A 24,471-nucleotide genomic window follows, 5' to 3' on the forward strand; every position below is an offset into this window, starting at 1 on the left:
ATCACGATCACTGATCGGAACAGAAATGAAATTGACAGATATATTTCATAAATTTCAAATTCACTTCATTATGTTCACCCTTCACAGCTTTGACTTGATACAATCAAATGGATTGAATATAATTTTAAACAAAAGAAACTAAAAAGTTGGAATCGCAATCTCTGAAAATAATTACAATCTTTCATTTGCCATCTTCAGCATCTACCATACCATCTACCTACTTTTATTGACCATCTTCAGAAATAGTTTCAGGCAGATGAATATTTTTAGTTTCGGGCAGTAATAAACTAAACAATCCGCCGAATACTAACAACACTCCCATCAAAATGAGGGGCAAACACGATCCGATCCCCTGAAAAAATTAATTTTTATATCGAATAACGTAAGAAATGAAAAGTCGCACATTACTTATTACACACATAGGTAAATAATAGAATGTCAACAAGCATCTTTAAGATTTACCCAATAATTCACTAGTGGAATGAAAATTGGCCCTAACATGCCAGCTACAGATCCAACACTTAGTCCAATACCTCTAACGACAGTTGGAAATAATTCGGAAGCGAATAATGGTAAAACAACGTAAGATGATGAAATGCCCATTTTTCCAATGCAGTACAGAAGCCGCACAGTATCCTGACCTATTTGTGCAGTACATATTTAAAATCATATAGTCAGTTTCGTACTGATTTATCGCACACCAACATGATAGAGATTTTCAAGAGCTTACTTCCAGATGCTATTGAAGTCATGAGACAAGCTATTCCTCCTATCAACATACTTGAACATAATATCTCTCGTCTTCCGTAACGTTCCATCGTAGGCCATAGAACAATATAAGTAGGCAATTCGGAAATTCCAGCTAAGAAAAAATTGAAAAATCTGTCGCCGCTTAGAGCTGGTGCGTAATAGGATAAACCTACATAAACACTTGTATTGGTAAACCTATAAAAAAACAAAAATCAATATGAAAATAATTGCTCTTATTTAAAATATATACTAATTGATAGTAATTATAGGTACCTAAGTATTCTAATGAAATGACGAATTTTATGTATATACATACTTACCAGATAAATGTTATAATCAACGTTTTTTTTCGAAGAGTTTTTCTTATGAATAAATCCCGAACTCCGTATTGTTTGGATTTTTTCAATAAGTAGTCTTGTTTTTCACCTTCAAATCCTTTCTAAGAGGAGAAAAATCATACGTGGCATCAATTAAATTTAACCAAATTTTCTATTTGAACGGTATAATGAAATCAAACTTTTAGCTGCGAGAGATGTTCATCCTTCAATTCTGTACCATTATGTTTGGCTATTTTTTTCAAAACTACGATAGCTCTCTGGTATCTGCCAGTAGCTAATAACCATCTAGGTGATTCGGGCATATACCTATCATGATGAATGTTTCAATCTACTACCAAATTTAATAAAGTTAGGAAAAACAGTAAGAATTTTTACCAGAAATAAATGAAGAAAAATAAAAAGGGAAACGATGTGGCTAACGAGAGAAATCTCCAGTTTCTGAACACATACACGACAGCAGCTAAAGCAACCAAAGCCAGAGAATAAGCTATGTTACTGTAGATTGTACATCTTGTACGGTACTTAGGTCCAACCAATTCGAAAGCTGTGAAAAACAAGAGACAATTTTCAGAAAGAAAATTAACTGATCAGGGAATAGGCCTGAGAACGAAGAAGCGAGTTCATATTTCAGGATTATGAATTTCATTTTAATAAGTAATGTATCAAATGATTTTTACGCAGTACATGAGGTGTCGATAAAATGGCGGGAACCGTAAAACCAACTCCACATCTGAAGATCAACCATGACCAATAACTACCAGCAAAAGCAGTTCCAATACCAAAAAATGATTCTATCACTAGGTACGAGAAAAAAGCTGCTTGACGTCCGATTCTACAAGGATAAAACGTTTTTTTTTTTTTCAAAAGTTTTTCATTTTCAAAATCATCAAATTTTTAGTCATAAGCACGTACCTATCTTGTAAATATCCAAATAAGTAGCTTCCGATAAATCCTGCTGTGCCGAATAAGACCAAACCAATAGTTAAACGCAGATCACTTTCGCAAATTAAAAATTCCTGTAAGATAAATGTCTTTAATTTTTACTATTTTTTCATCTACATATTATGACGAGGTAAATATGTCTACTTGTTTCCTACTTTGGTCATAATATTCAAATTGAAATCTCCCAAATTCATAGGTTTATACCCATCTATACAAGTGTCATCGTTGTGGTAGGAAAAATTACCTCGTTCATCATGCAAACTTGACAAAATATACCAAAAAAGTTACCAACAGAAAATGCAAAAATAATATGATAAAATGAAATAAAACATAGATATACCTTACTTTTTTGAAATGCAGCAATGTGGAGGTGAGATGGCCATGAAAAGTTGATTGTATGCATGAAAAGCACATGGAAACATGCAGGGTAAAAACACCAATAAAATCAATTTCTTTTGATAATTACCAAATTCGCCTATTTCGCACAATATTTTATCTAAATCCATTTTTCAGAGGAAAAAAATGTTCACCTTATTTTGGACTGCATTATGACTACTTCGATTTTCCTACGTTAATTCGACGCTAAAATACATGATGTACAATTGACCGTGGGTAAGTTCCACAGAATGTTTTGACAAATCGAAATTAGCCTATTGAAAATAACAAATTAATGAACAAAAAACCATTCTAATGAATAATATCCTACATAACATTCTCGTTGAAAAGGAAGTGGGCAAAGGAAAGTAATAAATTCGAATTTAATTTTTTAATCAGCGTCCGAGTAGGTATGAAAATAAGTCATTCAGTCATCCTAGCGGAAAAAGAAGTAGATAAATGAAAGTAATAAATTCGAATTTAATTTCACATCCAGCGTCCGAATACGAAAATACGTTCGTTGATATTAAAACTAAGAATCAAATTACAGGGTAATATTCTATAAATTATTACAACGTACCAACTATGTTTTTTTAACATCTTTATTTAGAAACAAAAACTATACAACATCGGAAACGAGACAACAGATTCAGTTCTTCGTTTCTAGGAAATGATGGTCTTTCTTTTGACCTTTTCTCAAAATCCAAGGGACTTTACCGCGAAGAGCTCGAAGTCGTGTCATTTCTTCTTTAAAGTCTTGATGCTCATCTCTGTATAAACCATATTCTCGAAGTAATGTCATTAAGCGACCTATTTCAGGATGCCTCGGGTAATATTTTGTGTAAAAATCACTTTTGTATATAGGCTCTTGACTGAACATGGCAACAACCTGGAGTAAGACGTTTAATTAGCACGCAGCACACTTGTGTTCCATAATTTAAAATTAATAAGTACTTACTTTCTTGTCGCGATTATTATCCTCCCGTATAACTTCACCAAATATCCTATTCGAAAGAGCACGCATTTTTTTCGCGTATGGTGTGTTCTTTCTGATTAAATTAGCGTATTTATATAACTGTGACATTTTGTCTAGAAAACAAAATTATGCTCGAATGGGACAAAATATTCAGTTGAAAACTAGACGATTAGTTACAGTTGATGAATTTCACATGAAGATCGACGTTGAATTGATAGTACGGTGAGTTCAATTAATCAAATTTACATGACAGTTTAAACTTAAAACAAAATTTATTTCAATTTTTTTAATCACATCTATTTTTTTTTACAAATTTATAAAATTTTCGGACATTTTATCACGAAACGAAAAAAACACCGATTGATAAGAAATCTTCTGCTCACTAACGACTCTAGCGAAAAACACAAAAAACTTGATGATGCTGAAAAAATAGTTGATACTCAAGGGTCAATCAAATTACATTCATGCCGAATTGCCGATTTCCCCTTTTGAAATTTTTTTAACAACTCAAAAACTTCAAATTTTTACGATATCCAAACCAAATTATTCCATTTGTCGGTGTAAATTGTTCTAATAACTCTCTTTACGTTATCTGCAGAACAGTAGTAGAATGTGCAATTGATTTACTGATAGTTCCGGTGCATCATTTCCATTAATCCAGCTTGATCAATTAAGGACAGATCATGTCGACCATAGTGGAGAAAATCGCTCAAATTGAAGCCGAAGTAAGTTGACAAAATGATAAATGTAAATTTCTTCTTCGTGTGTTTTTCCTGCGTAACTTCCTTCTTCAATTATGTATGTTTTTCGTAGATGGCTCGAACCCAAAAGAACAAAGCAACAGCTGGTCATTTGGGTCTCCTGAAAGCTAGATTGGCTAAGCTACGTCGTGAACTCATTACTCCTAAAGGAGGTGCATCAAGTACCGGAGAAGGTTTTGACGTCGCTAAAACTGGAGATGCCAGAGTTGGTTTTGTAGGTTTCCCCTCTGTAGGAAAATCTACTCTGTTGACTACGTTGGCTGGAGTGTATTCTGAAGTTGCTGCTTATGAGTTTACGACATTGACCACAGTACCTGGATGTATTAAATATAAAGGTGCCAAAATTCAGGTAGTATCGGAACCAATCTGAATGATCTTACCGGTGTTTTTTTTTTATCTGAATGATATCTGATTCATTACAGTTACTGGATTTACCTGGAATTATTGAAGGTGCCAAGGATGGCAAAGGACGTGGTAGACAAGTCATCGCCGTAGCTAGAACGTGTTCCCTTATTTACATTGTATTAGATGCATTAAAACCACTACAGCATAAAAAAATTCTCGAATACGAATTGGAAGGTTTCGGCATTCGTCTTAATAAATCTCCTCCCAATATTAAATTACGAAGAAAAGACAAAGGAGGAATCACTTTACAAACGACGGTGTGTTTCAACTTGAATTTTTATGGATAGTCAAGAAAATGATTATAATAATAATTTCGAATTATGTATTAGGTTAATCAAAGTGAACTTGATCTTGCTTTGGTAAAATCTATTCTGAATGAGTACAAAATAAGCAACGCCGAGGTTGTTCTTCGAACTGACGCTACTCCTGATGAGCTTATAGATGTTGTGGAAGGCAATCGTATTTATATCCCTTGTATTTACGTATTGAATAAAATAGGTAAGTTGTGTCTTCGACTGTTTTAATTTTTTTTTTAGTTGAAAAATTCGTCATCTTTACCAGAATATTATGTTTACAGATCAAATTAGTGTAGAAGAATTGGACATCCTGTATAGAATACCACATTGCGTTCCTATCAGCGCTCATCATAAATGGAATTTAGATGACCTGCTAGAAAAAATGTGGGAATATCTAGACCTCACTAGAATGTAGGTTTTCTGAAATTTCATTACACACAGATGTATTTTAAACAAGTTCCACGCGTTAATACGAAATCCATATTTACAGTTATACCAAGCCTAAAGGGCAATTGCCGGATTATTCATCGCCGGTTGTGTTACAAACAAGCAGACGACGTATTGAAGATTTTTGTAATAAACTTCATCGAAGTATCGCTAAAGAATTCAAATAGTAAGTGAATTATACTTCTTTAACTGAATTAACTGGAACTTTTTCATCTGATTGATGTATTTTTCTAGTGCCTTAGTATGGGGGACATCCGTTAAGCATCAACCTCAAAAGGTCGGAAAAGAGCATGTACTAAATGACGAAGACGTTGTGCAAATAGTGAAAAAAATCTAACCGTATTAATTACTACTGGAAAAGAAACCTACATTTTAAAACGATGTATATTTTTTTATTTCAATTGTTTATTGAATAAAATTTTTAATGTTTGCAAAAATCGCATTTTTATTTTGTGTTTGTAAGTTAACGCAATTCTTTACAAGTTCAAATCTTTGACAAAAATCTCTAACTTGTGAAGTGTAAAGTGAAAAAAAAACGTATAAAAAAGTAACTTTTTATGACTAGATTACGATGCCTCGATTGAGTGCTTTAAAAAGTATCATCACTTTTATTATCAGATAATTTGAAATTATCTGTGTTGGAATGCTGTAAATCAGAATCGTCTTCCGTATCATTGCGTAGTATAGAATCTCCATCTAATAATTCATCATCTAAATCGTCGTCGTCATCATCGTCATCCAAATCTTCGCTTTCGTCTTTGACATTATCGTACATTCGATTCCCAGTTTTTATAGGACGAGAATCTGGAAACGAAAACATTAAATACAAACGAAAAGCAGATTGCGATTGCGATATAGTTGAACATAAAAAGATTAACATACCAACTGCAGTACGAATTCGTCCGATCGTTTTTTTGGCGTTCATAATTGCATCGGGTGGTTTATTATTAGGAACCGGGGGTGGTGTTGATGATGATAAAGAACCTTCATCGATCAGCGATGACATTTTATCGTCTGCGTCTTCCATTGCATTACTGTCCATGAAATTGGCAGTATCCTAAAGTAAATTTTAAAAAAAATGAAAATTTTTTTACTTTGAAGAGAAGATAATTAAAAAGGTGACAACGATTTGAGACTGACCCGGTTCAAAGTGTGTAACTGTTGCAAGTGTTGTTGCAGATACGTATAACATCTAAATTTATTCACGTAATTATCATAAATCTGATTCAATTCCTCTTCATAACGTTCGTATTCCTCTAAGAAGGCAGGCCTATAAAAAAAAGTTGATATTTTAAAACACGACAAATTGCACAAAGTTTATTCAGAATTTTCGAAACCTTACCGAACATTTTTCAGAGTTTCTAAACGACGACCAATTCTTTCTAAATCGTTCTCTTTTTTATTTATTTTCATATCCAAATTACTTTCGGTAGATGATATGTTTTCTATCTGCTGTTTCATCTGAACTATATTTTTCGTTGTATCGTTGATTATATTTTTCACTAAGGTTTCAATTTCATTCAAATCCACATAAGCATTGGCTTGAAGTGTACGAGTTTCCTAACAAAATCGATCATTTAAACATGAATTGATCAAACACAACAGTAATCATATAACATAACCGACGACTTACTCGTAATAATGGCTCTTCTTTAAGCAATTCGAAAAGAGACGAGCCTTTGCGAGTAATTTGAAGAGCTAATTCTCTTGTCAACTTCAGTTCTTGTATCTAAATAAAATGTTAGATATTTTGAAATTCCATTTCAGTAATGTGTAAAGAATATGTATGTTGGACTTTTAACAAACCTTTGCTGATAAATCAACGCTAGTTAATGAATAGAACTCGTCGCTATTGTTCTGTTTCATTTTCAGTGCCTCATGTAACAGTGCGGCAATCTTGAGCATTTCTTTCACAGCATGTCCGTCAGCTTGATACAATTTTTTCAAATTCAATTTTAGTCCGGTTTTCAATACCTAAACAAAAGATTAAATATGATTCAAATCATGAAACAAAAAGTGCTTTAAAACATATCGGGTAGGTAAGTAATTTACCATGAATTCAGCGACGGATCGAATCAAGAGAATTCGACGTTCTGAAGTTGAACAATCATCTGATATATCGTATGTATTATCGAATCGTTTTACCAGCCAAACCAGAATATCAGCGACTAGATGAAAATTAGGCTGACGAAAGCTCTCGTAGGATATCAAACGTCGGTATCCTAAAGTTTTCAATATCTCAGTGAAATCTATAAAACACAATACTCATCAAATAAGTATGCCAAAAGTTAATAATAAAATGAACAGTTGAACGAAAATATTTCTTACTTCTCACTTCTCTGAATGACATGTTCGCTCAAGAATTTTGGAAAATATGATGGATTGATGGGACTGGGAGGAAATTCAATCAACAATCATAATCACATCGTTGAAAATTGATCATTTCAGGCTTCCGCAGAAATGAATGAAATTCTACATTTTTTTACTCACTGAGATCTAAAATAAAATACGTATAGCTTCAAACAGCAAAATGAAAAGTTGAACTTATCACTTATCCTTATCAAAATTAAGAATATGGGCCAATTCGGTCTTTCTCGCCCCCTCCTTTTGAAACAACTGCTCATTTATGAGCCGAATCATTCGATCAAACGTTGTTTGAAAACACTACTCGAGGCTAAAATTGTTGAAAAATTTGATAGTTGAAAGTGATAACGTAGTGGAGGTGTTCTTTCGTTTTTGTTTCAAGTAATTTGTAATTTTTAATTAAATTTAATCACTGTTTGATGTTCATATTATCGCATAATTATTTTCAATCTTGCGTAACACCGCGGTATTCGCTTCACAGTGCTATGTTTTGAAATCGATTCGCATTTTGGAATTAGAATTGACTCGTTTACAAAATGTTGGACTTCCAACAAATTGAAGCCCCTGATTTGAATATATACGCATTTTTACAAAACGTTAGTATACTAATGATACATTTCTCATTCTTGTCATATTAATTTTACTCTTTTTAGATCCTGTGTAAACTTTATTTCGTCGTGTTTTAGACTTGAGCATTGCATTGTGATTGTAACCGTACGTGCAGAAACCAGTTTTGTGTTTTGAAAACTTTCTTTTTTATTTTTACAGGTTGATTGGTATGATCCTTGGCTTGTGATTCTCATTTTATTTCATATTTCAATCACTGTGATAACATTTGCCACCAGAAATCGCAATAATTTTCAAGTTATTTTGTTTCTCTTTTTATGTAAGTTCCAAAATTTTTCCAAAAAAATTTGTAGATATATTTGGTTTTTGAAATTCCAATAATAAGCTTATTTTCATGTGTATGTTTCAGTACTCTTGGTCTACTGTTCGGAAAATATCAATAAGGTTGCATCTGATAACTGGAGGTAAATATATGAGAAAAATCACGATCATCTCATATCTACTGAATTTTCTCAAAATTGAGAATAAAAACTGCATCATAATCCGCTTTGATTTTTCTTAAACCTGTTTTTTGCTTTTAAAAAAAATGTCTAAATAATATTCTAAATTGCAGGTTATTCTCGAGACAGCAATATTTCGATTCTAATGGATTCTTTATATCGTTGGTGTTTTGTATCCCAATATTACTCAATTGTATGCTGATGGTGGTATGTGTAAAATTTTGTTATAATAGTTATCTCATTTTCACGCGTGTTTCTATATAATTCGTTATTAAGATGTACCTACTTTTTGAAAAAATGTGGTAATTCAGAGAACTCGGAATTTCATCATTTTTATTCCCCGGTTTCATTATCATTTGACCATCTCCGACTTTATGTACACCTTAACCGATCACACCACATCGGTTTTTATCTCATTTATGTAAACGCATTTCTGATACCAATGTTTGTACACTAAAATTTAATTGAGTGAACGAGATCGTTAACTTTCATTGTGTGCATTTAACAGAAAATCAACTTATTAGAACATATGAAATATGAACCTGATTACCGTTTCTTTACAGGAGGTTTTTCAGCTACTTATAAGTTAAAGTTCATTGTTTTTTTTATTAGATCGAGTTTAATGATCTGCTTCGTATTACCATAACTTATTAACGTAAACGTAATATGATGTTCTTAAATTTTTTCAAAGCTCTAAATTTGTAAAAAAGAAAGCTTTAAACTGTGCGCATACGTAGTATTGTGATTCATATTCTCAAGTTATTTGATTATCATAATAGTATTATGGTTATTAATAGACTGCCATATGGAGACATTCAGTTTGTTTGTAATGTGTAATTGTATGGTAATTATGATTGTTTTGCATGTCGGAATTTTTTATCCGAAAAATAAACGCGAGTCGCGATATAAAGACTCTAGGTATAGCAAACCGGTTCTACTGACATTGAAAAATAGGCCGCATATTCGAATGTACCGATTAGTAGAATACAATAGAACCACAGGGGGTAAAAACTGTATCCGAATGTCCGAAGTGAAATGACCGCCAATGTCCCAAAAGGTGTATCCGAATGTCCGAAGTAAAAAAAAACCTTGTATAACTAGGGATTCCCAAACATATCTGGTTTTGACGAATATGGAAGAAGCGTGAGGTCGATGAAGATGGGCTCATGAAACCCCAAAATAGATTTATGAGAGGCCCCACTCCCAATCCTGGAATTATGATCGACTGTATAGCCTAAGCCTTATTGCATTTTTACTTCAGGAAAATCAGGCTAAAAACCATTGAGAAGGCACAAAAATTTACTTTTTTACAGCTGAAAAGTCTAAACCCTTAAAAAGCATATCAAGGACCCCCTCAAAACGCACATGCAAATTTTCCAGCCTTCCAAGTCGATTTGTGAGGTTTCTCTTCTCCGAATTGCTCTAAAAAGTCGATTTTGATTTTTTTGACCTTTATCGCCTGCTTTTGTTTCTCCCTCTCAAGAATTTGGACATATGTACCTCAATTTTTTAGCCAAAGTAATCTCCACTCATATTTTTCAAACCCAACGTAAAATCACACAAAATATGAAATTCCTCTGGCTAAAGCTGAAATGTTCTTATAGTCCAAGAAGAGGGGCAGGGATGAAAAAAAATTGTTTAAAACGTATGTGCCTATAATCTTGATTGAGAACTGAAGAAATTTCTAAAATATCTTTCTTGACTTACAATTACGAGTAGATCATTTCATGACTATTAGGTATACCTTTTCTCTGATATCTAACATTTGCCTATAGGCTAGTACGATTCATTTTAATAATCTCCAAATTTTCAAAACGTAAACCTAAATGTTCTTTTCCAATTTCAAAAATCAAAACAATTTCACAGGTAAGTTTTCAACTATTTTCTAAAATTTTTGAAATTGACAAAAATTATGGTATTTAAAAATTGGCACCACTGTCTAACAAAATATTTCCCTGGTTTCAGGAATGATATCTTTCTACAATTTAGCATAATTAATAATTAATGCGAAATATTTGCCAAGAAAAATTTTTTGAACTAGATACATTATATTCAACAGATGTACCTAGACCTACTTTAGAAACCCCTGTAAGCGCAAAAATCCAAACGGACATTCAGATACACTTTTTGGGACATTCGCGGTCATTTCGCTTCGGACATTCAGATACAGTTTTTACCCCCCATGGTTCTACTGATAACCACTAATCGGTACATTCGAATATGCACCGGAAAAATACTCTCTCTTATAAAATATATTTAGGTAATAGTTTTATTACATTCTCATATCAAACAAATAATAATCTAAGTTGTCGAATTGTTGCAGGCTAATTGGTTATACATGTCGAGGGAATTAATGACGCAATTGAAAATAGCTCAGTTGAAATCGCAGTATTATTCGAAACAGAACGAAGCTCTCAATACAACAAAACATTCATCTCGTTCGAAAAAAGACTGATCTTTTTATCGTGAAGTTATATTATTCAGTGTACGAGTTTAAATCGAGTTGTTCTTGCCATCGAGCTATTATAAATCATACCTACATTTTTAAATTAATATTTTTCAATTTAAAATTCAGTTAATTATTTACCAGTCTTGCAGTTACCTACCCGTTTATAATATTACGCGTGATTTTTATATTATGCATCAACGTAACGTGAAAAAATCATGAACGAGTGTTTTTGTCTGTTCAGTAATGAATGATCTTATTTGGATATCATCAAAGTGAAGTTTTAGTGTTCAAACATAAAAATAAAAAATTCATTTCGATGAAATGCATTTTTCCTTAATTTTTCTTCGATTTGTAAACGAATGCTAGTCGTTTAAAATCACAATTTTTTTTTTGTTTCTCGGAATCGATGTAATCTTGAATGTTTGTATCGGTTATGATGTTTTCACAATGTAAACTAAGAATTAATTACAGATTTTTATGCATGATTCACTTTTTATTAATATTTTTAATGTTTATTCATCATTTCACATACCTAGTTACGTGACGAGGTGTGAAAATGAATGGATGTGCTTTGGTCGTGGAGTATTCACTTACAAAAGTACTGTTGAAAGGAGAAAATCTAAAAAAACAATAACACTTATCTATGTATCTGAATCAGTTTTGAAAAAAAGTCTTACTCGATCACTTGGGTAATTTGAATGCAAACAGATGAACATATGGCCATTATGGTATTGGTAAACCAGAAAACATTATTCAAATGCGCACATCTCATTTTGAATTTTTTTAAAATTATTATGCCGATGAAATAGAAAATTTATGTTTATTTTCACTAAAATAATTTACATGCACAGTACAAGGTGAATTACAGCCGTGCATTTCTTTTGTTGTTGCCTAAATGTACTCGCGTACGTAATTTCAAAATTCGAAATTCAATATTCGTGAACTTTGAAACGCAAGTAAATTAATGTAGTTGCGGCTATCTACACCTAGTTCAGTTCATTATACTACTGAGTGGAAAACTATCAAACAAAAAACAAAATTTAAAAAAAATGAAATTGAAATAAAATTCAAAAAATGTGTTTCTGCCCGGGCTCGAACCGGGGACCTTCCGCGTGTGAGGCGGACGTGATAACCACTACACTACAGAAACATCGATGATATCAGAGCTGTTAGTAGCGGTCTTAAGCGTGATGGTTGGAAAGAAGTATTCAACTTCACAAAAAATGAATAAATAACGCAAATTAACTAAAATTTGAGATTTTTCAGTACCTCAAGTGCTATATGAAGATGTTTTCATATGAATACGACCTTATTGTCACATTAATTGAAAAATACGTATGGTATGTAGTTTCTGTGTTTAAGATAGGTAGGTAAATCATGATCTACTCAGACACACACTCTCTACAACAAACTATAACATGCCTAACTACAGTAACTACCTACACATAATTCTTGATATATTTTTTAATAATCGCCCAGACGGATATGAATAAACTACAAATCCTGAACTAGGTACATCACTCACAATCAGGAAAAATGTTAGTTTCGAAGGTTCTCCTGAAGGTAGGGAAAATATGTATTATGGGTTCTCAATGAGGAAGCATTGAGGATAATATTTGAGATTCTGCTTCGAGTCGACCCAGGCCATTGCCATCAAAATCGAAGATCACTTCTAGGGTTCCTACAAGGTTCCTTCCTACTGCGTTGTTGAAAATTTGCAAATCGCTTGAAATGTTTCACATTGATTAAGTCAAATCAAAATATCGAAAAATATCATTTTTGAAATTACGGAAATATTTTGGAATGCAGTTGAGCTAAATCGAGAAAAATAGCCAAAAACATATCAAATTTTTTCGGTAGAATCTTTGTTCAAATTTCCATCAAGGGTGCGGTGGGGGGATATCGGGGCGAGTTCTATCGAAAAAAAAATGTTGCAATTCGTACTTACTATCTTCAAAAAACTATCGTTCATTTTTAATTTCTATTTTTTTCAATTGGTCGAAAAAACATAGGTAACCTATTTTATTGAAAAATCGCTGCTTCCAATCCAAAGCTCCAGTGCTAGCTTCAGAGTCAAAAATTGATTTTTTGATGGCTGCAGCGTAGCTTCTCATTATTACTCATAGTCTGCAGTTTTGAAAAAAGTTCCGAAGACCTTAGTTTAAGATGCCAAGAGTAGGTCTTGGTGCCTTACAAAACAAGGCTGGGCATGATTCACTCAAAGGGTGATTCAATCATTAATCTAATCTAAGTATTTTTTGCGAATCAAATTTTAAGAAAATCGACCCGTTGGTGATTCTCAATTCATCAGACGGGAATCATTTAATAAATCTGATTACTGATATATACCTAAATTTTCAAATTATTCATGAATCATTTATCTTTTTTTTGAAATTTTCAATGATTTTAAGCGTTTTAAGTACCTAATTTCCCAGGTTAACCATTCGATCTACATAATCATGGCTTCCATTTCAGGAACAGTAGTAGGTAGTCAAAATAAAAAACTTGGTCAATTCAACGGAAAAGTTCCTGTTTTTTGCCGCAATCTATTCGTCTATCACTTTCTAAGCATACCTACCAAATTCGTGAAAATCGTGTAAATCAAGACATGGTTGAAGCTTTCATCCTGCCTACATTCGCTAAAGTAGGCAACATAACCAACATCCATGTTCATATCGTGACGAATCTACAGGCGAATGGCTAATTAATTAATGCAATTTTTAATGATATGCATGCTATCAAAAAAAAAAAAATGTCCTCTTATCACAGTTACTGAAAAAATTTAACGTCATGTTATCGTCATCATAAAAAGACGTCAAAAATGAGCATTTAGGTATTATAACAACTTCTCATACCTTCGTAACAATGATATTCGAATACATTTGTAATCGTCAAACGATTTGTTTACTTCCAAAAAATACTTCAGATAGATATGTTATACATATACATGTATTTTCACAAATACAGAAGTTCAAAGACAATATTTTTGTAATGCTTTTACGCATGTAGGTATCACTCATTGTACTGCTACAGAATTCAAAGGTCAAAATTTTTCCTCTTAAAAAAGATAACATTTTCTCCCGCGAAATATATAATGATGTTGCCACAAATTGTTTGATTGTAATACTACAACGGTGTAATTATCAGAACCAGAAATCCGATAGCAGTTCTTATTTTAAATTATTTATATATTTAAAGGAGAAGTCATTCGACTTATTGATGTCATTATAGACGATCATCTAAACACCCGGGAAGACAATTTTTGAACGTATCAAAGGTTTTTGTAAAATTTTCCGCTACATCAAGTGATCTTTCTATTTTTTTTAATTTTTTGTGTTCCTTCTTCAACGAGTATACAGGTAAGATATTCTGATTTTAGATTTTCATTCGTGTGATTAATTTACAAAAGCGAAAGAAATTAATTTTTTCGTCATTTTTACTGCTTATGTTAAGATAAATGCTTGGTTTGATACAATTTTGAAGAAAAGTGAACGTACAAGCATCATTTGAAAGGTTGAATTGCTTTTGATTTTGATAAAATTAAAAGATGAATTTTCAAATAAAATTAAAAAATCAAATGATGTGAATGTGATTTTAAAAAATTGGTACTGCTCAAAAGTAAAATGAATTTATATAAATGAAAAAAAAATTAATTTAATTAAATAAATGATACCTTACCTGCAGAATGCACTTTTTTTTTGGAAAAAACCGTATGGAAAGTTTTGAAAGATTAATTATTAAATAGATATAAGATGATTCAACTCATTATTTTTGTAAAGAGGTAAAGTAGGTACCTAATAGGCATAAACCACGAAACATCACTATCGATATTATAATACTAGGCTACAGTATTTTCAAATCAATTAAGATAATATTTTATTCGCAAATATATATTTTTACCAAGAATTTCACACTTGATCAAAAATACTCGCATATTTCATAGCTAATCTCTTCTGAAACATCTATTTTAAACAATCCTATTCAACAATAATGGTAAAAATATTAAACTTAAAGAAGAAATCTCGATAACCCCTAGTACCATAATTACTTGTAAAAATTGATGTACCTTTATGTATATGATTTTTATTGAAACCGATTGTTTCCATAAATTATAATGAAACACAAAATTTAAAAATTGCAAACAACACAGGCTATAGTTTTCATTAGGGGGGAAAAATTGATTATAAAATGCGGAGGAAATCTTCTATAATGGATAGTTTCAATCGTTTACTGTATTTCTTGAACAGCTGACGTGCTTTTTTGAAACAAAATTTCGAATTTTGATAGAAGAATTTTCTCAGTTTTCGGTGTTTTTAATTTTTAATCGGTTTAACTTCTGAAATTGTATGTATCATGTACCGAGCAGGTACCTCTACATAAACTACTTAGGTATATCGATTAATATTGAATAGGTATAATATCAATTTAACATCGGATCACCCATCTTTGTAAAATATTATTTTTTTGTGTTTATTTTTTTGTTCTTATGCACATCAAATAGGTACGTGGTCATATACCTTACATATCTTATCAGTTAACGTAATTTTTCTTTGTTTCATTATACGTATTATTTTTGAAGCGAATAATCGTTCACGACTTATCTAGGAATGATTAGTGATCATAATGAATCAGCCATCTAATCTTACCCAAGAAACAAATAAACTATGAACCCTTTCTTTGGCCATAGTTTGGTCAAAGATCCAATGTGGATACTTATGAAGAAATATAAAATAAATGACCAAGTGCTCCGATACCTACTTCATTTATTTTTTAGCAGAAGCGGAAACTTGCAAAACATACTTATTCGCAATTTTAAAAATGATATTTAAAAAAAGAGCGTACCTACGAACAATAATTAGGTACCTTCCTACCTACCAACAGTATCTTTATTATACGGGTGTTTAATATGGAAAATTAACGAGAAAACTGATATGGATTTTTTGAATTATTGTAGAGCCTAACGAATATTTTTTATCATTGCAACTTTGTAAAAATTCTCAATTATAATTAGGTCATGTATAAGACTTCTAACTTATCGACAATTTCAAAGTCATTTCAATACTTTCAAAAAAATATTCTTTAAATTTTAATATAACCGGCATAGAGTCAGTTCATCTCATTTAATTTTATTGCATAATACATAAAATCAGCGATTATTGTGCTTTGCTGCTTTGGTAAGTAAATTTGTATTTTTTGAAAAATGGTTTAATTTATCATGTGTTGATTTGCCTGCCATTTCCTAATTTTATAAGCACATGAATAGCTCCACATGATTTTTTTAAAAATTATACTTCACTAAACAAATTTTCGAGTGCCTTCTAATATCGATGAAATAGAACAAGAAACACATTTTCTAATAAACATATAAGAAAAGTGCACAGAAATTAATTTCGCAAAGAGATAGGTAGTTTCAAAAGCACTGCATTTGGCATAGGCCTGGTATAACCCCGTTCCTCCTCAACATTTTTTGTGGCAGAACGATATTGAATTTTAAAAATTTCTATACAACCTCATTTCGCATAACTTTACTTTTAGTATCGTTCAGCTGAAAGATTGTGATAGAAGGGAGAGGGGAGACAACAAAAATTACATAACTTTTTTCCAGGGCCTTTTTTAACAAATTACTAGTAGGTATTTGAAAAAAGGACTCCGATCTATCAGAAAATTTTTGCTGATGACATGTATTAGTTTTGGAACTGGCTCAACAATATGCGAGGGAATAGCCTCTTTTTTAGTTTTTTGGATCGTAAATATTTTCGGTTATGCTACCAAAAACTTCAATATTAATCGTTCCTTAAGACTTTTGACTTCACCATTATTTTTTTTGTAAATTTGAATGGTTAAATGATGATCTATTCTAGTCAGCGCATAGTTATCTTAGTTACCTACCAATAAGATTTTTTAAAACTTGTATGATTATTTTATTTTTATTAGAACTGAAACAGAATGGCTGGAAAAGTTGGACTTGAACAAGGGCCTTTGGATGCTAGAAGTTTAGAAGTTGCCGAAAAAGAATTACGTGAAACTCCAGAACAAGTACAACAATCTCTTGCTGAGCTCAAAGAATTATTGGCAGGTGGGTACCTATTCATATACCTACATAATCAATTTTTTTTCAAATTTTGACATTGTATCTCTTATCTTGAGTAGGTATACATGTAGAAACACAGCTTTATGTTTATTCTGTTATCTTATTTATTCTCGCTAATGAGAGAAAACTCTTCACGTATTATCTTTTCAATGCGTGTAAGCATATATTGACAGTTGTTGATATCGAAAACCATTTGTTTTCAAAACAATTAAGTACCTAGGTAGCTGTTGTTTTATCCTTTTACATTTACTTCCCAGCACAAAATCCTATCCTTGTATGTACCTATTCACGTTATTGCATAAAAAGACAAAAGAATGAATTTCTTTATGTTGAAATTCTTGCAATCACATTGAAATCACTGGAAATTATGGCACTTGATCCTTCTACGACAAAATAAATTGATTGATTTTATTGTCAAAAATTAAAATCACAAACTTACGTAGGTATTTATTCGCAAATATTTTACTTGAGGTCTTTTGATGTTTCTTTCAGCTGACACAACGCTCCGTTTCGATACAAGCGATGATTTTTTGATAATGTTTTTGAGGCCTACAAAGTTCTACGCCAAGAGTGCATATGATCTGGTGAGCATACCAATATCTTTGTATACGATTCTGTGACAGATTTTTAGATAAATAGATTCAGCTATTCAACATTGAACTGTTATTTTCATGTAATTTTTTTAGTTGAAAAGAATCGCCGATTTTCGAAAAAGTCAAGCAGATATACTGAAAGGTGTCTCACCGTTGGCTGAAAAGGATGCATTTTTAAACACCAAAGTACTGAATGTATTGGTCGATCGGGATCAACACAGAAGAAGAATTTTGACCATGAATATTGGAGGTAAACCTATTAATAAAAGTTTACCTAAACCTAAAAACCTTGAATAGACTATTTTCAAAATTATTACCTACTTATTTAGTTTAGTTTACAAATAGTACCTACATAATTTCATTCGTCAACAGATGCATGGAATCCTTCAACATTAGACACTGATCATTTCTTTCGGGTGTTGTATTTAATTCATTTCGGAGCTATGATGGAACCTATGACTCAAGTTCATGGAGCTGTTATCATTATGGATTTCAATAATTTGGGATTCAAACAAGCTAGAGCTTTCACCCCTACGTTTGCTTTTAGACTTTTGACTTTTATACAAGTATGCGAAACTTCAAATTACAGATAATGATACAAAATAGCTACCTACCGATAGAATTATTAAAATTCCCTTTTATTAAACGACTCGCGGTTAATTTACAGAAAGCTATGCCTATTAGATTAAAGGCGATACACATCGTCTTCCAGCCTATGCTATTCAAAATGATCTGGCAATTATTTAAACCTTTAATCGAAGAAAAACTTAGCAAAAGAGTAAGATTAATTTAATACATTCACATTATTCGTATAAAATGCATTGCCAATGAGTACTGATTTTCTAATGAAGTTATTTTGCTTGTTAGATATTTTTCCACGGTAAAGATATGAAATCGTTACACAAACACATTGATCCGCAGTGTTTACCAAGAGTTTATGGTGGTGAAAAAGGCGAAATTGACTACGGTAGTGCTGAATGGTTTGCCATATTTGCTCAGCACGATGAGACAGTCAAAGGTATTCATTATTTTCAGTACCTACCTACTTACGATAAAAATTAATCATTTAAAATTATTATTTCAAAACTCGATACCTACTTGTGTTTCAGAATGGCAGTCATATGGTTATATATAGTGAAAAATACTAATTTCACGTCACGTCTTTCGATTTGTAACATCAACGATCACTTTTGATGGATATTTTTAAAAGACAGTAACTCTTTTATGATTTTTACGAAATCTATACTTATATTATTATTCTTATTACTTTCATGTCTCCGATTACTGGAAGGCAATATCATTGTATAAATATGTAGAGTAAGCATGTGATATAAATATTCAAACATTCCTCAAGATACATACAAAGCGAAACAATAATTCAACAAATCAATTATTTATTCGAGAGAAGTAAAACGCTGATACAATTATTCACACACAAAAGAAGTCAAACTTCTACAAGATAAGTAAACCTACCAGATCAAATTCGTAAAAAGGTAACAAAATGTAAAATAAGAAATCAAACAAGAATGTTTTAGCGAAATTTGGAGTATGCAAGCGTTTTTTTTTTCATTAACAAAATAATTAAAAAATAAAAATACAAAAATACAAACAACATAATTTATAATGCAGATTTTTCGACCAATAATGAACGACTATTAATTAAATTTTAAAAATTATCAGTCTTTAAAATCGCTAAGCGCGCCGTAATTCACATGCCTTCTTCTTCTAGGGCACTCAACTGGTCACTAAATTCAGTATACAGCCTCTGAGCGTGAACACTATTGCTTATCTCTGCTAAAACATCTTTTAGAAGTTGACGTTTTGGTAAACCCTGAAACATGAAAAAATAAAATTGCATTTTTTATTTCAATTCAATGGTTTTTTACTTCAAGTTAATGAGTATTAAAATTGAGACGTACTAAAATATTTCCCGGATCTTTAGCGTGTTCGTGACATGGGCCTAATAATTCTTCGCAAATCAATCGTAACCGTCTTGATTCGCCTTAGAATAAAAAATTCGATAAGTTAGTCTAAATCAAAAGTAAATTACGAGTATTGAGGAAAAAACGACCAATTTTCAATTTACCTTGATTGAGTAAAAACTGCACCAATGTCAACAACCAATGCTTAAATTCTGTGGCTGATTTCAATGCCAAAGCTGCGCTTATTTGTTGTTCTAAAAAGGTGTACGTGCATAAAACGTTGATATCGGTGTTTTGTAGTAATCTCGAACTGTTGTTGAAACTCAGACTATAACAAGAGTGCAAAGATTCAAATTAATGCAAATAATTGTTAAAAATAATCACGCGAATGTGCAAGTAGCGACCTTTGAGTTTGCAAAGAATGTAACGGGAAACGTGATTCGGCCCGATCTGTCGAACGTAAAACGTTCTGTCTCATTTTTTGCATAGAATTTGATACGACGGTGTCGGTGTTATCTCCTAATTGTAACCTGAAAATGTAAAACATTTAAATAAGGAAATGAGAATTACATCATTGTAATTTTTCTTCCTAACTTACCATGAGTCCAAATCGACCGAGTACATGTATGATTTTCCATTGGAAAGGGCGAGCATTGGTACTCCGTGTTCCGAAATGAAACTTTTGTTTACGAATATTTCTGAAATTGGAAATATTCGCCATTGTATAAATAATTTTATAAAAAGATTATTAAAAAAGAAGAAAAATGCATCAAGGCCACTATACCTTGTGTTGAGCGTAATATGGATGAGAGCGATTTTTCGGATACAATTACTTTCAATTTATCAATATCCCATAAACTGAGTAAACCTGTGCATGTAATACACAATAAATACTTATCGGTCAGTAATAGATGACTTGCTCTTGCCGATAGTACAAGAGGAGGAAGAACGTGCTTGCCACTGTTTGTTTCTAAAATGAATAAATTTCTATTCTCTAACGCAATCACAATAACTTCACGATTAGCAACACAACCAATGATTAAGGAACCTGTAACCAAAAGTCATATCGTTATTTCAGATCAAGTGAGATATTGTGCGTATTTCGTCAATTTCTTCTATTTCTTTAATTTTTTGCCCGACAATAACCAACGAAAAACACAAATACTTACCAAAAACATTTTCCCAGAGATCCGATTCTTTCGAAGTCAATTTAATTCTCGCAATTGTACCTCTAATACCAGGATGAGATTCGTTGATCAACAATGCTCGTCTATTATCAGGAACCTGCGAAAAACGAATAATCAATTCGTTTTTCGTTCAAACGATTACATAAAATTTAAATAACTCAAAACGCGAACCGTTATCGCTGCTTTTTTATCCATCCTCATAGGTGGCAGAACTATGTTCTTTTGGCTTATATCACCGGCAGCCATTATAGGTAATTTTTTATCGTTCATCTGATTATCCTGCACTTGCACGACATCAGAAAAACGAGGCTGTTTGGCAGCAACAACGTTCAACGAAGATTCTAAAGAACGCTTCCACGATTTATGATTCATAACTGTACTAGAAACGGCAGAAGTTGTCGTGCTTGGAGCTACAGACGTTGCTCTAGGAAACAAAAATGCACGAGTCAAGATTACTAGAGATTTAAGTCATTATATACATACAAGCTTATATGCCTTACTCAGTTTGACTGATAATCTTGGGATCAATAATTTCATTCTCGACTACATTTGCAACACCGCTACAGTTCGTACTGACATTAGGCTGAACAATTACGTCTTCCCTCTTCTCGATTACAATTTTACTTCTTTCTTCACTAGAGCTTGAAAAAGGTGCTGACGCTGAATTGGCTTTGAAAGGTGTAGGACTTTCCCTGTACGAATGTGACAAATTAATGCAAAATGAAAATTCATCCTCAGCTTTTAAATTAAATTCTTACCCTATATCTGGCGCCGGAGCGACAAAAATAGGAGTTATTCTCCTTCGTCCATCGGAAGTTCTAGTTTCTATTTGCTTGTTGTTTACAGGTAAAGGAACTTTGGTGGGCGTGAGATTTACTTTCTGTTCATTTTCATTCAGAAGAATAGTTTCCGATGCTGATTTTTCAGCTTCTTCCGGTAATTTTTCCAGAACTGGGTTTTCAATAATCTGAGCATTCGAATGGCGGTATCCTACGGTTGAGGTACCGTACACTTTTTCATACAGCATATCCTTCGAAACGAATAGAATCAAGATTATTCTTCATTATGTAAAAATTATAGCAGAAAAATAAAAATAAAAAAATCATTTACTTTTTGCTGCTTAGACAACGTCTTGCCAATTTCATTCTCAGTGAATTTGAGAAGTGCGACTGTACCATCAAAAGAACAAGCTAATAGATTGTGACCGATCGAAGACCACGATAAATCCAGTACAGGGCCGGAAAATAAATTTTCCATCACGACAACTGGTCTAAGAAAACCAGTTAACCATATCGAGACACTATTATCTCTAGAACCAAGAGCACAAACGCACATTTGCAGATCTTTGCTGGACTTTTTTGTACGTCGTTGGACAATATTGCTGCTAAATCGCTAAAATATAAATAACGTTAGTAATCGAAACTAATTTCTGAAAAATAGAACTAAAAAAATTAAACTTACAACACAATTGACAGCCTTTCTGTGACCAACATAGTCTTTATCATATTTCCATCCATCTCGTTCAACAATTCTCGAAGTCGGGCCTGCATTATTCATTGCATGAGCGGTGACTAGATATTGCCCATCGGGTGACCAGTCATGTCGCAAAGCTACTGTAGTTCCGCACTACAAAGGTGAAAATTATTCGTTATTCGAGCACTAATATGAACTAACTGTTATATTATTTTCCACCAACATTTTCAAATGGTTCTGTAATCACAACTTCAGTTTGCCAATCTACAGTACGCCAAATTCTTAATGATTTATCTTCTGATTGAGATGATAAATACTTTCCGATAGGATCCCAAGTGACTCCTTTCACTAATCCACTATGACCTTTTAGGATAGCAACAATTTCTGAAAATAAAACCCATGGTGAGTAATTCGTTTCAAACAAATTCATCCATTCTCCGTGAGGAAAAATAACTACCAGGAAATTTTGCTGCATCCCAAATTATAATAGTGTTATCCACGGAAGCAGTCGCAAGCCATACGTCCTGAGGTGACCATGCCATATCAAGCACATCGCCGGAATGACCTCTTAGGGTAGAAGTACATCTCCATGTTTCCACGTTGACTTTTCCTTTGGAGCTAAATACAGCATTGTTACCTGAAATAAATATATTTGTTATAATAGGTTCTTTAGGAAATTCTTGCAATCATTTTTATAAGGTTACGTGTCTTGAATACATACCTTGAGGATACTTGGCGAATGACCAAATCATGATGAGTTTATCATCGCCGCCAGAAGCGAAATATTTCCCCGAATTACTCCACCGTACACAATTTACACAAGCTGAAAATGAATAAAAATTGGAGTAAATAACTTAGGTACACGATTCGGTCGAAATTAATACAGTTTCGAACCAACTACCTAAATGACTATCAATTTGACACAACATTTTTGGAATGTTTTCATCGAATTCGGCATCTTCATTGAGCACCGTATCAAAATTCCAGATAACAACTCTTCCCGAATCAGTTCCTAAAAATAAAAATCGAATATTTGTATTAGAATCTCATTTCATTCATTTTACACACAAAACATGCTCATTACATACCTTGGCCACCGGTAACAAATCGAGAATTATCTGGATGAATATCTATACAAAATATGGGTAACCCTAAAACAAATTTATATTGATTAGTTCGACGTTCATTCTGCTTAAATCAGCAGATTTAAAATGAAGTATTAAAACCGCGGTAAATTTATGGCGATTGGTGGGTGTTTTTTTTCTAAACTTTCTATGTAAAAGTTCATGTTAATAGATTGTTGTTTTGAATTATAATTTCAATTCTTACCATCATGAGAGATCCAGTGAGGTTTTAAGACTTGCATCTTGAAAAGGCTATCCAAATTTAACCGGAAATTTCACAAAAAGCTATATCGATAGCACAACACGATTGCAAATAAACTTGAGCAACAAAATAAAAAGGAAAATTCCGAAAGTTTTTCACATCAGCTCTCTTTTCTTTACGAGCAAGAATGAATTCAAAAGAATAGAAATAATACATTAATTGATCGGATCTCTGGAACAACTTGAATTTAATTCAAAAATCTAATAAGTTGATAACTTTTTACCGAACTTTCAATTCAATTTTTTGCAAAACAAACTTATCTGTAGGGGATGAGTCTAATGTTACACACGTTGAGAAGGTTATTTCGTAACAATTCGTGCGTCTTCGTTCGTATTCGTTGGACTTGCACATATTTTAGAATGAGAAAAGAAAAACAGGTGTTACTGGTGTTAGGTTAGAGACTTGACATAATTAAATAAAACTATCGTATGTCATGATCTAGAAAGTTGAATAAAATATTTTTGAATTTGAATTCAATGAATTCCATTTTTGAAAAGACCTTCATCAGAAAAGTACGTGCACGTACTACTTACTCAAGTAGTCTTCAGGTATATTTGAAAGAGCAATAAAATTAAAATTTCAACTTTCTGCACATTTTTTTGAATTTTGAGACCGAGAGCATGAAAGTGTTGCGAACTGAGAACTGATA

General features: G+C 32.3%; 7 protein-coding genes and 1 non-coding gene across 8 annotated transcripts; 3 read left to right on the plus strand and 5 right to left on the minus strand.

Annotated features, from left to right (window-relative positions):
• Nucleotides 1-26: 26 nt before the first annotated feature.
• Nucleotides 27-2,655, minus strand: Balat (Beta-alanine transporter). The gene is made up of 10 exons (XM_065344224.1): nt 2,376-2,655; nt 2,186-2,291; nt 2,001-2,104; nt 1,766-1,920; nt 1,464-1,632; nt 1,268-1,394; nt 1,071-1,189; nt 731-945; nt 463-641; nt 27-352 (listed from the first exon to the last, which is right to left on the minus strand). Exons 1-10 carry the CDS (start codon nt 2,534-2,536, stop codon nt 224-226), a joined length of 1,464 nt encoding a protein of 487 aa, XP_065200296.1. The 5' UTR covers nt 2,537-2,655; the 3' UTR covers nt 27-223.
• Nucleotides 2,656-2,989: 334 nt separating this feature from the next.
• On the minus strand, nt 2,990-3,738 carry mRpS33 (mitochondrial ribosomal protein S33). Its single transcript, XM_065344229.1, has 2 exons — nt 3,364-3,738; nt 2,990-3,294 (listed from the first exon to the last, which is right to left on the minus strand). Exons 1-2 carry the CDS (start codon nt 3,487-3,489, stop codon nt 3,055-3,057), a joined length of 366 nt encoding a protein of 121 aa, XP_065200301.1. The 5' UTR covers nt 3,490-3,738; the 3' UTR covers nt 2,990-3,054.
• Nucleotides 3,739-3,854: 116 nt separating this feature from the next.
• On the plus strand, nt 3,855-5,727 carry 128up (GTP-binding protein 128up). Its single transcript, XM_065344226.1, has 7 exons — nt 3,855-4,106; nt 4,195-4,491; nt 4,565-4,804; nt 4,877-5,045; nt 5,125-5,254; nt 5,334-5,456; nt 5,525-5,727. Exons 1-7 carry the CDS (start codon nt 4,065-4,067, stop codon nt 5,625-5,627), a joined length of 1,104 nt encoding a protein of 367 aa, XP_065200298.1. The 5' UTR covers nt 3,855-4,064; the 3' UTR covers nt 5,628-5,727.
• Nucleotides 5,709-7,861, minus strand: Cluap1 (clusterin associated protein 1). Its single transcript, XM_065344225.1, has 8 exons — nt 7,619-7,861; nt 7,343-7,539; nt 7,097-7,264; nt 6,924-7,019; nt 6,633-6,850; nt 6,431-6,560; nt 6,173-6,347; nt 5,709-6,094 (listed from the first exon to the last, which is right to left on the minus strand). Exons 1-8 carry the CDS (start codon nt 7,638-7,640, stop codon nt 5,880-5,882), a joined length of 1,221 nt encoding a protein of 406 aa, XP_065200297.1. The 5' UTR covers nt 7,641-7,861; the 3' UTR covers nt 5,709-5,879.
• An 88-nt stretch (nt 7,862-7,949) lies between these two features.
• Tmem18 (transmembrane protein 18) lies at nt 7,950-11,655 on the plus strand. The gene is made up of 5 exons (XM_065344228.1): nt 7,950-8,250; nt 8,423-8,540; nt 8,631-8,685; nt 8,835-8,928; nt 11,045-11,655. Exons 1-5 carry the CDS (start codon nt 8,191-8,193, stop codon nt 11,174-11,176), a joined length of 459 nt encoding a protein of 152 aa, XP_065200300.1. The 5' UTR covers nt 7,950-8,190; the 3' UTR covers nt 11,177-11,655.
• Nucleotides 11,656-12,247: 592 nt separating this feature from the next.
• On the minus strand, nt 12,248-12,320 carry TRNAV-CAC (transfer RNA valine (anticodon CAC)). Its single transcript has one exon. It is a non-coding gene; the product is annotated as a tRNA-Val (tRNA).
• Nucleotides 12,321-14,285: 1,965 nt separating this feature from the next.
• Nucleotides 14,286-19,240, plus strand: LOC135831620 (alpha-tocopherol transfer protein-like). The gene is made up of 8 exons (XM_065344240.1): nt 14,286-14,529; nt 17,105-17,246; nt 17,754-17,845; nt 17,948-18,104; nt 18,227-18,420; nt 18,522-18,632; nt 18,722-18,872; nt 18,964-19,240. The coding sequence occupies exons 2-8, from the start codon at nt 17,117-17,119 to the stop codon at nt 18,987-18,989; spliced, it is 861 nt and encodes a 286-aa protein (XP_065200312.1). The 5' UTR covers nt 14,286-14,529; nt 17,105-17,116; the 3' UTR covers nt 18,990-19,240.
• LOC135831614 (protein HIRA) lies at nt 19,232-24,208 on the minus strand. Its single transcript, XM_065344230.1, has 18 exons — nt 23,766-24,208; nt 23,525-23,587; nt 23,338-23,448; nt 23,158-23,259; nt 22,894-23,073; nt 22,660-22,820; nt 22,425-22,589; nt 22,074-22,355; nt 21,722-21,993; nt 21,464-21,655; nt 21,135-21,387; nt 20,946-21,060; nt 20,561-20,824; nt 20,375-20,474; nt 20,181-20,306; nt 19,941-20,104; nt 19,774-19,856; nt 19,232-19,685 (listed from the first exon to the last, which is right to left on the minus strand). Exons 1-18 carry the CDS (start codon nt 23,800-23,802, stop codon nt 19,563-19,565), a joined length of 2,793 nt encoding a protein of 930 aa, XP_065200302.1. The 5' UTR covers nt 23,803-24,208; the 3' UTR covers nt 19,232-19,562.
• Nucleotides 24,209-24,471: the final 263 nt, after the last annotated feature.

The sequence above is a fragment of the Planococcus citri genome, chromosome 1, assembly GCF_950023065.1.
Source record: "Planococcus citri chromosome 1, ihPlaCitr1.1, whole genome shotgun sequence".
NCBI lineage: Eukaryota > Metazoa > Arthropoda > Insecta > Hemiptera > Pseudococcidae > Planococcus > Planococcus citri.

What these genes read in the sequence shown, in the direction of transcription:
- Balat (XM_065344224.1), bottom strand. Translation starts at nt 2,536, where the DNA reads ATGGATTTAGATAAAATATTGTGCGAAATAGGCGAATTTGGTAATTAT. An exon ending in CATTGCTGCATTTCAAAAAA is followed by an intron (nt 2,292 to 2,375) that starts GTAAGGTATATC and finishes TATTTTGTCAAG; the next exon opens with TTTGCATGATGAACGAGGTA. An exon ending in AACATCTCTCGCAGCTAAAA is followed by an intron (nt 1,190 to 1,267) that starts GTTTGATTTCAT and finishes TTCTCCTCTTAG; the next exon opens with AAAGGATTTGAAGGTGAAAA.
- mRpS33 (XM_065344229.1), bottom strand. Translation starts at nt 3,489, where the DNA reads ATGTCACAGTTATATAAATACGCTAATTTAATCAGAAAGAACACACCA. An exon ending in ATAATAATCGCGACAAGAAA is followed by an intron (nt 3,295 to 3,363) that starts GTAAGTACTTAT and finishes GTCTTACTCCAG; the next exon opens with GTTGTTGCCATGTTCAGTCA.
- 128up (XM_065344226.1), top strand. Translation starts at nt 4,065, where the DNA reads ATGTCGACCATAGTGGAGAAAATCGCTCAAATTGAAGCCGAA. An exon ending in GAATCACTTTACAAACGACG is followed by an intron (nt 4,805 to 4,876) that starts GTGTGTTTCAAC and finishes ATTATGTATTAG; the next exon opens with GTTAATCAAAGTGAACTTGA. An exon ending in ATCGCTAAAGAATTCAAATA is followed by an intron (nt 5,457 to 5,524) that starts GTAAGTGAATTA and finishes GTATTTTTCTAG; the next exon opens with TGCCTTAGTATGGGGGACAT.
- Cluap1 (XM_065344225.1), bottom strand. Translation starts at nt 7,640, where the DNA reads ATGTCATTCAGAGAAGTGAGAA. An exon ending in GTCATTCAGAGAAGTGAGAA is followed by an intron (nt 7,540 to 7,618) that starts GTAAGAAATATT and finishes TGTGTTTTATAG; the next exon opens with ATTTCACTGAGATATTGAAA. An exon ending in ACGAATTCGTACTGCAGTTG is followed by an intron (nt 6,095 to 6,172) that starts GTATGTTAATCT and finishes TTTCGTTTCCAG; the next exon opens with ATTCTCGTCCTATAAAAACT.
- Tmem18 (XM_065344228.1), top strand. Translation starts at nt 8,191, where the DNA reads ATGTTGGACTTCCAACAAATTGAAGCCCCTGATTTGAATATATACGCA. An exon ending in TATACGCATTTTTACAAAAC is followed by an intron (nt 8,251 to 8,422) that starts GTTAGTATACTA and finishes TTATTTTTACAG; the next exon opens with GTTGATTGGTATGATCCTTG. An exon ending in TATTTTGTTTCTCTTTTTAT is followed by an intron (nt 8,541 to 8,630) that starts GTAAGTTCCAAA and finishes TGTATGTTTCAG; the next exon opens with TACTCTTGGTCTACTGTTCG.
- LOC135831620 (XM_065344240.1), top strand. Translation starts at nt 17,117, where the DNA reads ATGGCTGGAAAAGTTGGACTTGAACAAGGGCCTTTGGATGCTAGAAGT. An exon ending in CCAAGAGTGCATATGATCTG is followed by an intron (nt 17,846 to 17,947) that starts GTGAGCATACCA and finishes TAATTTTTTTAG; the next exon opens with TTGAAAAGAATCGCCGATTT. An exon ending in TTTGACCATGAATATTGGAG is followed by an intron (nt 18,105 to 18,226) that starts GTAAACCTATTA and finishes ATTCGTCAACAG; the next exon opens with ATGCATGGAATCCTTCAACA.
- LOC135831614 (XM_065344230.1), bottom strand. Translation starts at nt 23,802, where the DNA reads ATGCAAGTCTTAAAACCTCACTGGATCTCTCATGATG. An exon ending in GGATGCAGCAAAATTTCCTG is followed by an intron (nt 22,821 to 22,893) that starts GTAGTTATTTTT and finishes TTTTATTTTCAG; the next exon opens with AAATTGTTGCTATCCTAAAA. An exon ending in TCGGTCGATTTGGACTCATG is followed by an intron (nt 20,307 to 20,374) that starts GTAAGTTAGGAA and finishes TTACATTTTCAG; the next exon opens with GTTACAATTAGGAGATAACA.